The sequence below is a fragment of the Epinephelus lanceolatus genome, chromosome 4, assembly GCF_041903045.1.
Source record: "Epinephelus lanceolatus isolate andai-2023 chromosome 4, ASM4190304v1, whole genome shotgun sequence".
Taxonomy (NCBI): Eukaryota; Metazoa; Chordata; class Actinopteri; order Perciformes; family Serranidae; genus Epinephelus; species Epinephelus lanceolatus.
The window spans coordinates 28189074-28205800 of NC_135737.1; the positions used below are offsets into that span (position 1 = coordinate 28189074).

Here is a 16727-nt window from a genome sequence, read left to right on the forward strand (position 1 = left end):
ATACCTGCCATAGTAGGCACTCTAGATTAATGGAGAGGAGTCTGCACAAAATGTCACCTAAGTATTAGTGCTAATAAATCCATACACCTTGGGAGCAGCTTTCAGTGGATTGAACTTTTATTGGAGATCCAAAAGAGGGAAAAAAGAGGCTTTAAATGCATGACCTGTCTTCACAGTGTCTTGGATTGAATGATCATTGGCCACATGGGCTGCCCTGGCTCTCATTAATGTGGACAAAACAGCAGTTACCAGTGTGAATGATTATTTTGTACTTGTTTTTTCTCTTACCCTCACAACCCATTGCTCTTTTCCCTTCCCTCCCTCACAGCTGCCATCCTTGATGACCCTATGGAGTGCAGCAGAGGAGAGCGTTTGGCCATCACGCTGGCCAAAGACAGCATCAACAGGAGCAGTAACCGTTCCACCACTGGCAAGCTGGAGGTGGATATCTTTGAACTGCTACGAGATAGTGAATATGAGATGGGGGAGACAAGTAAGTAACACAGGGAAGAAGTGCCAGTAAATTGGTGTGGAAAAGACAGTGTTGATGTGTGCATTTGTTCATGTGGGTCTGTTGGTCGATATATGTGTACGTGTCAAGTGAGTCAGAGGAGGAAAAGATGGAAAAAGTGTCTCTCTTTTTGGAATCAGCAAGCCTGTCATTTCAATTCACCCTACTGTCTTCTTTTCACTCCATCCCTCACACTCTTCCCCAAAGTACACAGAGATAAGTCTGCCTGGTTTAACAATATTTTGGTCAAACAGAGGCAAACAAATTATTGAAAATAGATGACAGACTGGCGTGGCGCAGGAACGCAAAATGAGCTGTCATATTTTGATAGCTGCACAGCGTCAAATGCCGTGCTTATATTTCTTTACTGGGTTGTATTTTGTTCTCCTATATATTGGCTAATTTTCACTCTGCTTTGGCAGGGCGGATCGAAACAAGTGTAATAATTTAATCTATGTCAAAATAGTAATGACCTCCAACAGAAAGGCGTATAGACTTTTTTAAATGAGCCATTAAAGAAAGACTTCACCCCTCAAATGAGCATTTCTATATCAATGAATCACCCTGTGCTATGCTGAAAATCCAGAATCTGAAAAATACTCTTGATGAGTCCAAGTCATAGAGTTCCGCTTTTAGCAACAGAAAACTATATCAAAACATCTGTTGACTCTCACACAATTCATGCAGCATAATCCAAGTCTGTCATATGCTCAGTACTTCCCAAACAGACAGCCCCTTCCGACAGGGAACTGAACTACACGTGAAACTTAAATCTGTGCTCTCTTCCAAGCCAGACTCCATGGACAAAAACAGTAATTATATCTTACTAAACACAGGAGCAGCTGGTCTACCATTGTCTTGTTTGGTAGTTTGTTTCTATTATTGTGTCACTTAAGTGAATCCAAAGTAATCCTTTAAAACACCAAAGTCACACAATAACACACATGGACTTACTGAATAAGGCAGCGGTAGACCATCAGCTCCCATGTTCAGCGAGGTAAAATTGCTGTTTTTGTCAGTGGAGTCTGGCTTTGAAGAGAGTGTAAACTAAGGCCATGTCCACGCAGAGACGAGATTACGTGTACCCTCAAAGGTTTTTTATCATATAGACCTTTCGTAAACATGGAACCAACATTTTAGGAGCCCAAATACGCCAACTTTTGAAACCGGGTCCCAGAGTGAAAAAAATCTGAAGACGCCACCTTTGCGTTTCTGTATTTACAACACAGTACGCCTCTTTTCTGAAACGATGACGCCATAACCCCACCTCTCCCTTAACCCGTATGTGCTAGTCAACATTCTCCTGCAGTTTTGTAGTTTTGTAATCAAGTGTGACCCTAAGTAGCAGCTTTACCTTGTCGTCAGTCCATACAAAGTGGGCTCCTCTGGCATTAGTATTTTCCGCCATGCAAGACACTTGCAAGATAAATGTGACATTTTCTAATGTCACAATGGAGGGATAACTACGCAGGCTGATTTTAGCGCTGCTCATCGTGGACTATATTGATGCCATTGTTCATTTTAGTCAAACCATACAGTTTGAAAATGAGGCGCGGCTCCAACTAGAAAACAATGTTTTGATGCATTGGATGTGCTAAATGTGCATATTAAGGCAGTACAGGAGGAGGTGCACATTAATAATCCTCCAGGACTGTAACATGCTCATGTTTAACCCAAACAATGTGTCATGTGACTGCAGTTGGTTCAGATAGAGGTCGGAACACATTCTCACCACAAACGAACCGCACCAGAGTTCATTTGTAACCTGACTGAGTCCACCTCTTCAAGAAGGTCTCGGTCTGGTTGTTGCTGTGGTCACACCTGCCCAAAAGAACCACACTTAGTGGGCAAACGAACTTGAGCTCAATTGAACCGAACCAAACAGGGCAGGTGTGAAAGCACTCTAAGTTTTACTTTTAGTCAGTTGCCTGTTGGAAAACGCTGTCTGTTTGGGAAGTACTGAGCATATGACTGGATAAATGAGACTTGGATTATATTGCACAAGTTGTGTGAGAGTTTGCGAACAGATTTTTTAAAATAGCTCTGCTCTTGTTAAATGTGGCTCCCTATGACTTCAGTTCATCAAGAATTTTCTCTGTTTTGGGATGCTTCATTTACCGGAGGCATGCGAGAACTGAAAGATAACAGAAGTTTTCTTCATAATTCAACATATATCAGCATGAGTAACTGATATACAAATGGTCATTTGGGGGTGAAGTATTCCTTTAAAAGATTCTCTCACAGATGTGACAAATGCATCACGGAGGGTGACTCAATAAGCATAAGCTAGAGTACCGATTTGTCATCAGCTGTATCAGTGCTTCCTCCTCACAGCTACCCAGAGCATCAGTGTACAGTGTGGTGACTTGTTGTCGCACACATCAGTGTTTTTTGGTTAGATTTTTTTAATTTTTAATGAAAGCTATCCAAAATCAATACAGCACAGTGTGTGTCTGCAGAAAACAACCAATATAAACAGCTATGACAACAAGTGTGCGGATTGATTTTCAATACAACACATTCCCACTTACACAAACCCAAGAGCTTCAGTAGTGCCGCTTAATCCATGGAAACACCGCTTCACTTACCACAACAACAAGAAACTGTATTACTTTCTCTGCCTGGTTTACTACAAACCCCTCCTAAATGTGGTTTCTCCTGTGTGTTTTTAAATGTGTGTGTGCGCGTGCATGTTTCTTCCTCTGCGTGTGTGTGTAAAGCAGCTTGTGTTGGCGTGTGCACGCTGGATTGTGTGTATGTTGTGCAAATGTTTTGTGTGTGAATGTGTGTGTGTAATTAGAGGCAGGAATTGGATTAGGGACGGATCAGTGGCCGCAGTTAGATGGAAATATCACAAGGGCCGCTACCTGCCCAGAAAATTCCCACCCCCACCTCTCAAGCACCGACTCCTGCTTGTGCAGTGTACAGCTTCTAAATAGATGACTCCCTGGCTGCTTTTACAGGCAGGAAACTCAACGTGACAAGACTTCTTTAACTGTTACATATTGCATATAAAGCCACATAACACAGGGATGTTTGCTTTAGTGCTGCCGTGTGTGCACCTGGAGTCACTCAGAATGTTTTAACCCATGAAATCTTATACCATAAGATGTGAAAGGAACTTGGAAACACCACGACCTGCAGCTGGATATGTATAGCTGTTGTATCTCAGTTTGTGTGTGCACATCCATGTTCTGTGGCTGTCTTTTAGTATTTCTGGTTTTGCTCTATCTTTTTTTTTTTGTCTATTCATCTGTTCGTCCTCTTGTAACCAGCACATGTGTCAAGCATTTCCTAAGTCAATCTCATTACAGCCCTCTTATCATTCAAAGGTTCCAATTGCTTGTATTGATCAGTGAAAATCAATATCAAGCATAGAGAATGGACTTCATCTGACCTACTGACCCCCTGACCATAGTTTCCAGTACCATACTGGCAACTCACAGCGCTAATAGACACCTTGACACTGACATCAATATGTGGAGGGAGTGACGAATAAACTGCGGCGAGGAGGTTTTGACACAGACTTTTCATGCACATTCTCAGTCTCTCACACGTATACACACAATGCAAGCGACTGCAGAGATGGAGCAAATCAAAGTGTCACGGGGCCAGCAGCGCGTTGGCTGGCAGTCAAATCATTCAGCTTTATAATTTGGTGAAGCCATGCAGACAGGTGCGAACGTGTGTGTGTGTGCATGTACTGTAAATGTGTCCATGTATGTGTATGTGGGTGTTTGTGTAATGTGTCAGTGTGTTCATGTCTTACAGGCCCCATGGGTGACTAAGGGATTACTTATTAATCATTCGATTCACTGCCTCTGGATTCACAGCACAGGCTCAAAAAACGGTCCTGCCCCCTCCTCTTTCACACACTCAGCTGGTTAATGCTCTGCTTTTGCCCCAATAACTGACACCAAATTATCATCGCACACCCTCACTCTGTGCACACATGCTCACACATGAACAGTACATAGTGTCTGCACTCGTGTCTGCCTCACATCATTGACTGTGGCGGTTTAATTAGAAACCGGGGATTATAAACTCACAAGAAATGGCATTCTGTTTTCCAGTATGGGGAGATTAAGGCATATGGCCCGTGTACATCAGAGAAAAGTAAAATTCACATTCGCTGAAAGATATGTTTTCGTCCCTAAAGGTAAAGCCTTTAAATCAGTCCTTGTAAATGTAGAATGTGGAAAACAAGATGAGATGTGTGTGTCACTTTTGGGGATATTGTAGCATTCATGTGTAAATGTTCAAATACCAGATTTTATGTTTTAAGCCTCCAGATATTGCTGCCTGTCACTATTTCTGTCTCTCTGCCTCCCTCACTGTCTGTCACTCTGTTTATCTGTCTGTGTCTCTTCCCATTTCTATATCTTTCCGTCTCCTTATGCGAAAGTCAGTTATATGAATATCAGTTTTTTTTCTCGCAGGCTATTAAACTCTCATGGGCAGGGTCTATAGGATTTCTCAGTATGTGTATCATGTCTGGCATATTAAACATGGACAAATGCATTTGGCCTTGCGCTGGTTTCATTAACACATGTAGGTTCAGGTTCCCTCGAGACGGAAGAAGCGCTGGCTCAGGCTGCTATCTCTTTAGAGGTTGAGATAGTCAGCATGTGCGCATCTGGCTGAAGTGGGCCTTTTTTAAATGACTCAGATTCTTTAAGAAAGCCTTTACGTTACTTTCCTTGAAAGCACTGACTGACTTTTTCTCCCTTGCTGTCTCCGTTTCCTTCTCTTTCCTCATTTTCCCCTTCACCCGCTCTCTCTGTTTTCTCTCAGTGTGCCAGATCATGTCGAAAGGGGTGGTGGCAGTCCTCGGTCCCTCTGCCAGTCCAGCCTCCAACTCCATCATCAGCAATATCTGTGGAGAGAAGGAGGTGAGTTTATGCACCCAGCTGGCCTGCAGCCACGGGGCCATGTTAGGCAGTACGTTCACAGTGCAACCAGAAATACAGAGTTTGGAACAATGATGCTCATTAGCGGCTGTGTGGTTTTTTTGTAGGAGATTGAGGGGGAATGAAATCCAACTTGTTAGTGAAAATGATGAAATACCTCAACAGAGTCATAACTCTCCATTCCAGTCCCACTCCAATCAAAGCACCGCTGGACATTTTATTTCCTCCATTCCCCCTCATTAGCTTGGAGCAGTTTGGTCCGCTGAGACTTGCCAGCCAGTGTTTTGAGTTTTTTTTAATAGAAACAAATACAAATAAAAAAAAGTACAAGTTTTGCTGTTCTGATGAGATCATGTGAGTTAACAACAGCCATCTTCTGCTGTCCTCTTTGCCCCATCTTGTAGATCATTTAACGGATGATAGTATATAGATGTTATTTGGAGAAAACCAGTCAACAGACATATTTTCTCATCTCAACAGTGAAGAAAAACATGTTTTCCCACAATCCAAATATGACTGACTGGATTTGGCTTCAGAGCCTGACTGCATGCAAACAGATCTCAGTTGGATGCTAATTGGCTTGTCTGAACTCTGACACAGTGTGTTTTACTGTCTGATGTCAAAAAACAGAGTGCCTTTGGATTATACAAAACCATACACTACATCAAAATCAATTATAACTCAGAAAAAGGTCGATCTGTGATGGTTTGACTGCCATGCTTTGGTATTTTTCCTTAATTTGATACACTTTGTTCTACACGATTTGTAAAAAAAAAATTGATTATATATAGATTATGAAAGTGAAGTAATCAATACTGATAGCATCGATATTATCTGTGTACTAAGTGCTGCAGATTTTAAAAAACTACATGTCAGCTTTCTTTCAGTTCATCAATCATTCAGTTTTCACTAGTGTGTTCTGGTATGCTCCCAGCCATAATTGGATTGGGTCTGCAGAGAAGCCGCCTTCTTAACTGCATGAATTTGTTCAGCATGACGATTAGAAGACATCCCATTACCATCCCAGTCTCTATAATGTCCTCTGGTACAGTACAGCCCATCTTTGTAATGAGACATCAGTCTGTTGTAGTGGTAGACAGATCAGGACTCCCTGCTGGGAAGAGTCTCTGGTGGCACTGACTTGCAGGGCTGACTGCTTTGAAACACTGACTGTGATAATACCACTGTATGAATATTTAAGACCCCATAAAGTGAAAAACTGCATTTCTGAGTTGTTAAGTGATACATACTGTATCTTGATAAAATACTCTGAGGAGTTCATACTGGCCCTGAAGATTCAGTCTCCCAACACTGGCTCAGATTTTATCTTTACTTACCTTTTTTATTGCCGAAGTGTGAATGGGAAGGTCAACCATTTGGATGACCAGAGTACATCTTGCTGGAAAGATGGTCCTTTTATTAAAGAGACACAAATACATTTGCAATTGGAGCTATATCACCAGAGACAGCAGAGAAAAGGGGCTGCTACATTCACTTTTGCTCAAGAGATAGAGAGCCTACAACTACCAGAATGCACTGCACTGCACAGATAAACACTCTTGCTGGTGGGCAACATAATGTGAGCCTGTCTGTTTTGACACAGGAAACAATATGGTAGCCAGCTGGCAACAAATGATCTCATCATGGAGACATTTCAATCAGGTGGGGCTGGTGACAGTACAGAATCTGCCCTTCTTAAAGTGTCAAATGACCTACTGCTTTCTTAAGTTAGTGGTAAATGTGCCATGTTAATCCTGTTAGACCTCAGTGCGGCCTTTGACACTGTATTTTATTAAACCATCTTAAAGAACTAGCTGGCATCCAGAGCACTGCCCTCAAGTGGTTTGCCTCCGATTTATCTGTCAAGATTGGTGGCCCTCCTCTTCTGCTTGCATCACTTGCGGTGTACCTCAAGGTTCTATCTTAGGGCCCATTTTATTTGCACTATACGTGCTTCCATTAGGCTCCATTTTCCACCAGCAAAATGTCTCATTTCACTGTTATGCCGACGACACACAAATTTAGGCTACCTTCTATTAAACCAAGGGAATTCCAGCTCCATCACATTCATCCTTAACTGCCTTCAGGATATGAAATCCTGGATGGCAAAAACTGTCTTAAGTTAAATGATAACAAAACAGAAGTTATTGTTTTGGTGTCCCCCCCCCCCCCCCCCCCCCCAGCACCACAGACAGCACAGTCAGCCACATAGGACCACTCACATCATACATTCATACTCATGCCAGGAATCTTGGTGTCTCAAATTTTACAAACAAATCAACCCTGTGGTGAAAGGCTGTTATTTTCAACTACAGAACATTGCAAAACTCATGTCCATCATCTCTCACAGTGACATGAACACTGTACCCACTGCATTAATCTCTTCAAAGTTTGACCATTACAACTCTCTGTACCTGGGTGTCTGCAATGTCTTTTAACTGTCTTGCAATTGAAGCTAATGGGTAAGGAAGATAATGCCTTTATGGAAGCTGCTCCAAAGGAATCTGGACTAGCCTTCCACTCTCAATCCAATGCTTCCCCTCTGTTGACACTTTTAAGACAAATCTTAAAATGTCCATGTTTTCAATGGCCTTTGGTTGTTTGTAGTGGTTTTGATATTTTAGTATTTTATAATCTTTTTTACGTATGTAATTGTTCTTACTGGTGTTATTCTGTTTTATATATGTGTACATTTTATATGACTATATATTTATGTGTCATTCTTTTATTTTGTACAGCATTTTGGTCAACTGCGGTTGTTTTTAAATGTGCTATATAAGTAAACTTGATTTGATTTGATTTGATTTGTAGGGAAGCAAAAATATGCTTCTGAAAAAAATGTAGGTGAGAAAAATGTTTGGTCTAAGTTTTCAGCATCTGGTTCGACAATACAGTGTGACCACACATAACTTGACGGCTTCGTAGAAACATTTGCACCAACCATCTGATTTGCCAGTTGGGCTTCTGTCTTCTTCTGCTCTGTATTTAAAATACTACATCTGTATCACTCATGGCAACCATCTCGCAACTGCACTACTTGGTTTTAGTTCAAAATATTGACTGCAGTTTTTTTCAGGGATACGGCAGTTGGCACAATTAGTTCTGTGCTGAAAGCTGCACTCCATTGTCAAGGACAACTATGCAGCTCAGTTCCTGTACTTATTCTTCTACTCTAATCCATGTTTTATTAAGCACTGCATTCAGACTATTTTGATAGTATTATTAAGTATTATTAAGATTTTAACAATAGCAGCTGTGTAACCTTCGGGTCATTTTTCTATAATTCCCTTCTTTCAGAATCTAGCTATGGATTGATGGGAATACATTAAAAAAATGAAGGTCAAAATTATGCACAGTATGCAGTAAGTTTTGCAACTAAGAAAATAACCTTTATTGAAAATATAATTATGTAAGTATGATTAGCAAAATGACCTTAATGTATCCAAAAATACATCTTATTATCCATAATGCAAAAAATTGGCTCCTGTGAGTGCAACATACTCATATATAACACATTACTGATTGAGGAAGCACAAGTTGATCTGAAAAAAAAAAAAAAAAAAACTTCGCAAAATTGTGTTTATAAGAAAACCATATCTGCACTGACCTTCAAGTCTGTTGCACTTGTGACCATCCTCAGCTTTGTAACATCATTGCTCTTTCGTACATTGTGAAGTGATGTATTTCAGAGGAGCAGGACAGAAGGCAGCTGCTTGACAGTACTGAGCATATAATTCAGTCCATATGTAGGTCATCTTTGGCGGTTCTGTCAAAAGTGTATGAGATTGTAAAATGGTTTGAAGTGTTTCTCCTCTGACATGGTTCAGTTGAAAACGCATAGTTTGATGTACTATGACATGTTTCTCACCTCGCAGTAACATCAAGAAAAACTTGAGTTTAGAGTTCAAAAGGTAGCCAACGAGGATCGCTTGCTTCTCCTTTTACCACCAGTAAAAAAGAAGAGGAGGAGAACATTCTGAATGTGTGAGGCTTTGGGAGTGGAGAGATCATACTAAAGTGATGTTGGCAATGTAAATTCTGTCAGCCAAATGCACTCCAACATACGTTAATGCTTCTAAAGTTAGTTTAGTAGATCTGCAGCTTTTATATAAAAAGAGTTGGTGCTGTTGCCTCCAACATTTATAATCACATGTTATTGGATGTAATGTGTCCACTCGCAGTGCAGGATGAGTCATAAAGAATATTCAGTCAGTTTATAGGACGAGATGAGGGACTACACACAAATGCATTTTTGGACACATGACTGCCATAACAATGGACAGCTGATTAATACACCCAGGCAAAAACCTGTTTCCCCGGGAATATGTGATCCTCTTATCTCAGTCTGTGCTTTATAAAATGCATTGATAACTATTCTTAGGTTGGCAGGCAATTAATGGAATAATCAAGCCCAATAGTTCTCAGCTGTGGTCATCAGGACCCTGCTGGTTTTCATTCTCGTCATCAAATCAAAGACTATTGAATACCAAGAATGCACGGTGGGAAAACCAGCAGTCGTAGCAGTTGGGTTCCTGATGATCAGGATTAAAAACAGACAGTCTTAACTCAGTAGTCCTCACTTGGATGCTATTTAGAGCCAAGAGTGTGCAGATTTTTTATTCCAACCAAACACCACACCAGCTGATTTTACTGATTAGGTCCCCCGTCTTAGGCTTGAGGTGTGCAAATCAGTGAAGTCAGCTGCTCTTCTGTGTTTGTGTGCGTGTGAGTATGTGTGCGTGTTCAGAGAAGGTCACATTGCTCTTGTCATGATCACTCTGAAGGGGATGACTGGGTAATGGTCCTTGTCAACAGCAAGGCTTTATATAATTGGTGGGTTGTTGTAACTCACCATACAGCACTATCACGACACATTACCAGAAATAACTTGGGTATTATTGAAATATAGGAGATTCTGTAATATGGTACGTAAACACAGTTAAGATAAAACACAATTATCTGTGAAAACCGTGATATCTGTGTGACTGGGGAGAAAAACATGTCTCCGTGTTTTAGAAGACGCAGATAATAACCATATAATCTATCCATTTATTGCATTATGAAGTACTTTAAAGGTCTAGCGTGGAAGATAAAGTGAGAGAAGAGTGTGGTTGCAGATGCACAGCCAGCTGAAACTTCTCCCATGTGTCAAGCATGTACAGTAGGAGAACTATGGTGGCTGACACAAAAATGTGAATGGCCCAGTCAAGATCTAGTGTTATATATGTCCATTCTGGGCTACTGTAGAACAACATGGCAGACTCTCCTCTCTGTGAAGATAAAAACAGCTCATTCTAAGGTGATGAAAACACAATAATTCTTTTTTTCAGATGATTATGAAATAATGAAAACATAGTTATAAATATTATAAATCATTTCTGCCAATAGATGCCTTTAAATCCTACACACTGGACCTTTACGTATAAAAAATGTTCACGTTTGGCAAAATATGAAGGATAATTTTTACTTTACTGATTATGGATGGGGCAGCAAGAGGGTTCCTGGTTCAATCCCAGGAGGGAGCCCTTCTGTGCAGAGTTTGCATGTTCTCCCCGTGTCAGTGTGGGTTCTCTCCGGGTACTCCGGCTTCCTCCCACAGTCCAAAGACATGCAGACTGGGGATAGACTAATTGGTGACTCTAAATTGGCCGCAGGTGTGAATGTGAGTGTGAATGGTTGTCTGTCTCTATGTGTCAGCCCTGTGATAGTCTGGTGACCTGTCCAGGGTGTACCCTGCCTCTCGCCCTAATGTCAGCTGGGATTGGCTCCAGCCCCCCCACGACCCTCAAGAGGATAAGCGGTTAGAAAATGGATGGATGGATGGATGATTATTGACCTATCAAGTTTTCAGATTATTAAGATTATGAACAAAGACAACCTCTGCTGTTATTACTAATGTGGCTACTTTTGAAGTGTTGCCACAGTCTGAGTGTTTTGTCAGCTGGTTTGGTAGTCCTAATTTGTTTAAAAATGCATATTTGAAATTAAATAAATAATAAATGAAATGAAATAAGTTATTTATACTCGAACCCTACCAAACTGACCCCAGATCGGCACTCACACACTCATGGATATGGGAAATGGGCAATTTGTTTATTTTTAAAAAGGGGTGACCTGGGGTATAGAGAGGGATGGCAGGTTAACAAGGGGGACCTGTTGTGGTCATTTTGCTAGAAATGGGGATTGCGTTCCTGCCTATCCCCCCTCAGATTGCCTACTGGACATAGGACAAACACAAAGCCCCATGCACACACACACACACACACACACACACACACACACAAATACAATACGTATCGATTCCAACTTGAAAGTGAAAAGACAAAGCAACAGGTTAGTCCGTGCATTAGTGAATTGGTCTGAACATTCACAGCGCTATACATTATTTATGATAATATACTGTATCTAATTACACAAGGCCATTATAGGACTTAGGTGAAAGGACTCTTTAGGGGAAACTGCATTTAATGGTGGCACACAAAACATTTATGTTGTTACCTTGTAGCTAGTACAATACATTTGACAATGATAACAGTGCTGTTGGACTTAAAAAGCAGTGTATCTGATTTCGCAGGGATACATTTTGGGTCCTAGTATTGGAGTGGCTTTGGGGCTGGTTTTGATCAGCCACTGAGCAGGGCAACCCTGCCAATCACAGAGGACCCCAGGTTATAATAGTCCTGCATGAGCAGGGCTAGAGTATAACACAGATCTTTTCAGTTCTGCACACATTAAAACTCCATTGTAGTGGGAAAGAAAATGTGAGCAAAAAACGCTCCCCTGCTGAGCGAGAGTTGAGCTGAAGCTGAGGTCATATTATACCAAGATGGCAAAGTTATGCTGGATGGGATGAGCAGCACAAATGTTGCATTACATTAAGTCAGGCTCATCCAGTAGCACAGAAAGCAGCAATCCTTTGTAAAATAATGTCAACCTTTACTCTATTCTCTGCAGCTGAATGGTCTGCAGCACACCCCTGAGGACTGCTCAGCGGGAGATGAGTAGATTGGCTGGTGAATGCAAGCAGCTGTTCGTGCCTAATGTTACCTTTAGACTCTGGCATCCCACCTCCTACCCCCCACTCAATGTTACCGTGCCCCAGAAAACTTTATGAGCAAAACAAAACATGTCCATGTAGCAGTAATTTATGAGTTGTGATATTATGTTGTATTTGTCACATTGTTAACTAATACCAACAGGTGATCTTAGTTGTGTGTGTGTTTGTACGGTATCGTGTTTATGATTGGTGAAAACAGGTCACACTGAACTGTAGGAGCTAGAGAAGGATATGTGTGTCTGTGTGTTTTCGTGCACACAGTACTCTGACCACCTAATCCCTCACTGTGAGCGTAAGGCCACAGATGCTGGCACTCCGGTGGCTGGTTGCCCGGGACACTAGCAGCAATATTGCAGCTGACAGACCCCACTAGGTGATCAGCACATCATCTACCAGCCCCTATCAATCACTCCCCAGGTTCCACCGCTGCTACAGAGGCTACTTCCACCGGGGCGACAGAGGAGTGGGACTGAGCCCATCTGGGTTCCACGCTAATAGTGACTAATAGAAAAACAGCTACTGCGGAAAAGGGGTTGACTCTGTGCATCATGTTGGTAGTTTGTTTCCATCTTATGCACCCTGGCAGGCAAACCTCAGGGTCAGGATTTGGAGGGAGGGTAGATTAATATCAGCTAATGAGAAACATTAACTGGAGCTTTGGATGAGGGGCTCCTGCTGCTTTACAGGTGCTCGTCTGCTGGCGGCTGCAGCTAACCAGAATAGCTGGAGTGTGCACTGCAGTGCAGTTATTTTGTTGTTGCTCTGTTTCCTGTGAATCTCAAGGAGAAGAAAATTCATTCTTATTATTAAGTGGTGACTTAGACACAGTGAATCAACCAAGGTCTTTTTGTCCCTCATTCAGACTTTCACAAGGCTCCATTTACAAACCCCATATTGTTATTTTCACACAAAGCCTTGAACTGAGGTCATTTTGCCATTAGCCATCAAAAGCTTTTAAACTAAATTGAGTAAATGTCAGTGATTAAATTTTCATGTGCCAAATATTCAGTCTGAATTCAGTGTTTATCCCACTGCTCTTAGCCACCTTCAGCTCACTTTGAATGCTTTTACTGCCTGTTTCTACTCCTAACTTCCTCTCCTACGCCATAAAGGATGTGCAACATCCCTGTGTCTGCTAAAGAGGGGAAACACATTCCCCAATGATTCAAACATGTGTCAGAAGTGGTCATGAATATTAATGTCCAGTCTGATGTCCAGGGGTTGCCTTGGGCTTACAAAGCCATCTGGTTGCAGCAGTACGGAAAGATTACACTACTGCATTTTAGTTGGGTGGTGTTCAGGCTGGATTTAGAGGTGAACCTGAGGTCTGCTGGGAAAACAAAGAACACACTAGATTGAGACTGGGGGTCAGTGGTATAGCTGAAGCCCTGGAGACAGGCAATAATGAGAGATTTGTGCTTTCATACACACACAGATGCCATACACAGAGACACCCACAGACACACTTCTGAGTCACTTTTACACAGCCAATAAGAAAATGCATTAAATAACTGAGAATTGCTTGCAACTTAAGTTCAAGTTCAAGGTGTTTATTTATCGTATGAACAACAATTGCAGAGAAGGAGTTGTTGACAGTTTCAGGCTCCCACCAATGATGCTAATTATGTTTATGTGTAAAAAATAAAGCAAAAGAAGAACATGCAAGTGAAAACAAAATGAGACTCTAAATATAAAATAGTGCAAGTTAAATAACTAATAAGATATAACACAAAAAATATAAAATAAAGTCATAAACATTAGACAGTATTCCAAATGAATAAACTAATATAAAGAGGAATATAGAAAATGTGTGCAAAATCATGAGCATAAGTTTAAGGTGTAAACAGTTGTGAAAATAGTGAGTAAAAGTATATAAAAGGTAAAGTGACAGTACAGTGGTTATGTATCAAGTGATGAGCTCAAGAGTTTAATAGTCTTACAGCCTGCAGAAGCAACCAGTCCCTAAGCCGGGTGATGTGGGATCGGATGCTGCGGTAGCGTCTGCTGATCAGCAGGTAGAACAGTTTCTGACTTGAATGACTGGGGTCTCTGATAGTCCTGTGGCATTCTTCCTGCACTGCTCCTGTTGCTCCATTCTGGTGAGCAGTTTTCACCACCCTCTGTAGAGCCTTGCAGTTGAGGGCAGTGCCATACCAGGCCAGTTAGAATTCTCTAGATGGTGCAGCTGTAGAGGTTGCAGTGTTTCCTGGAGTCCATGTTGAACTTTGTCACCTTGTCGAGGATGAAGAGCTGCTGTGTCTCTGTCTTGGGGTTGGTGTCTGTGTTGTGAGACCAGATCAGGTCCTCGCTGATGAGAATCCCAAGGAACCTGATGCTGCCGACTCTCTACACCAAGGTCCCGTTGATGGAGATGGGGGTCTGGCATTCTCCTTGTTGATTCCTGTAGTCCACCATCAGCTCCTTAGATTTGCTGACATAGAGATGAAGGGTTGTTGACCTGGCATCAATATCTCAGGGCTCTGACCTCCTCAATGTAGATCATATCTTTGCCGTAGGCTATCAGGCCAATGATGGTTGTGTCGTCAGCAAACTTAATGATGCTGTTTGTGGCCCTGCAGTCAAGTGTATAGAAGAGAGCTGAGCAAGCAGCCCTGGGGGCTCAGGTATTGAGAGTCAGGGTGGAGGACAGACTGGGTTCTCTACATCAGGGAGCTCAGGATGCAGTTACAACGAACAGTGTTGAGTCCTAGATCTCTAAGGTTGATGACAAGCTTAGGGGGCACAATGGTGTTGAATGGCTCACGTGTGTTCCTCCAGTGCAAGTGGGAGTGGCAGTATGGAGGGCTAGAGTGATGGTGTCATCTGTAGATCTGTTGGGTCTCTAAGCAAGTTGAAGTGGGAAGTGATGCATAATTTGAAGTCTTCAAAGCACTCCACAGTTGTAGAGGTGAGTGCTACTGGACGTTGGTTATTCAGGCAGAGGGCTTTGGTCTTTTTGGGGACAGGAACAATGGTGGTCTTCATGAAACATGTGGGTACTGAAGCAGTGAGAGGGTGAGAATGTCTGTGAAGACATCTGCTGGTTGGTCTGCTCACACCTTGAGAGCTCGAGGCAGGGCAGCCACTCTCGACACCCTCTTACTCATCTTACTGGAGTGTCATTTATGTGCAGATGTTCCAGTACTACATTATTTTTTCTTTCAAGGTCTGTGTTTTTCTTCCTCCCTCGCACTGCCAAAGATGCTCTCCCCATCTCATTTTCTGCCTCTTTCTCTGCTGTCCACTCTCATACAGTGTTTTGCTGCATCGTGAGAGCTGGTGTTTGAGGTAATGTTGAAAAACTCATTCAGTCCCAGTGAAAATGAGTCTCTTCCTTTCTGAGTGGGAATTTAATTCCAAGATAGTCTGGAGTCAAACGTAGTGCTCAAGATTACTTTATTAGTAGGCAAATGAACCCTGTAGGATTCCTCCACATGGCGAGACGGGAGCAACTGTTGAATAAGACCATCAGACAAAGCTGAGGCACAGTTGATTGCTCGTGAATGGATACTGAACAAATGTGAAAAGCTTTCTTCATGCTCCCGGAGAGAATGATTTTGCAGGTCCACTGCTTTATTTTTGTCATTTATTGTGAGGCATTCATAAGCTCAGTCACTGAACATTTGCCATAGGTCTGAGTGTGTGTTCATTAACTCGTCCATTCACATGTCCAGAAATTCTGCCCGCTTTGTTTGCGTTCAGTGTGTGTAGAGTCGTCCAGACTGATTTAAATGGGTTAGTTGTCCGGCAGCTCAGTGCTACACATGGTGTGGAATTGCTTTTTGTGACTTGAAAAGCCAGCTAGCCAAACCAGCAAATCCTCTCTGGCCAGAGACCATTTACACGGTCGCTATGCTCACTTTAGACCGTCTCGCTGCCAGATGCTGTGCCATGGTTGGTTGCAGTGAAGCCAGCACACCGCATCTCCTGAGCCTGCACAGCCAACTTCTGCTTAGCTTTGCTCTCACACATGTGGGAACTGGTATCATCCAAATATTGCACCTGCTCTGTAATACCTAGTAAATGGAGAATACACAAATGAAAGGGGTTTGTTTTTACCTTGATGGCCATGCTTTGTTCTTATTGTGATAACCATTTGCATTTTAAAAAACCAAAATAAACCCACCCTGGTTAAGTAGAGTAATAAAACAAATACCCTGGTTGCATTTTTTTTTAATATAAAACCTGTATGGATAACTGGTGATGCATGAGTATGTGGTTTTCATGGTGATACAAACTGCCACAGTAA

The 16727-nt window shown here is 42.0% G+C and overlaps 1 protein-coding gene across 4 annotated transcripts in view; it reads left to right on the plus strand.

Annotated features, from left to right (window-relative positions):
• Positions 1-16727, plus strand: part of grik4 (glutamate receptor, ionotropic, kainate 4) — a 438583-nt gene that overhangs the window by 268316 nt on the left and 153540 nt on the right. For all 4 annotated transcript variants that reach the window (XM_078167104.1, XM_033632251.2, XM_078167102.1 and 1 more), the window contains exons 4-5: positions 329-493; positions 5306-5403. In XM_078167104.1, coding sequence (XP_078023230.1) covers positions 329-493; positions 5306-5403 — 263 coding nt within the window. The remainder of the gene's footprint in view (positions 1-328; positions 494-5305; positions 5404-16727) is intronic.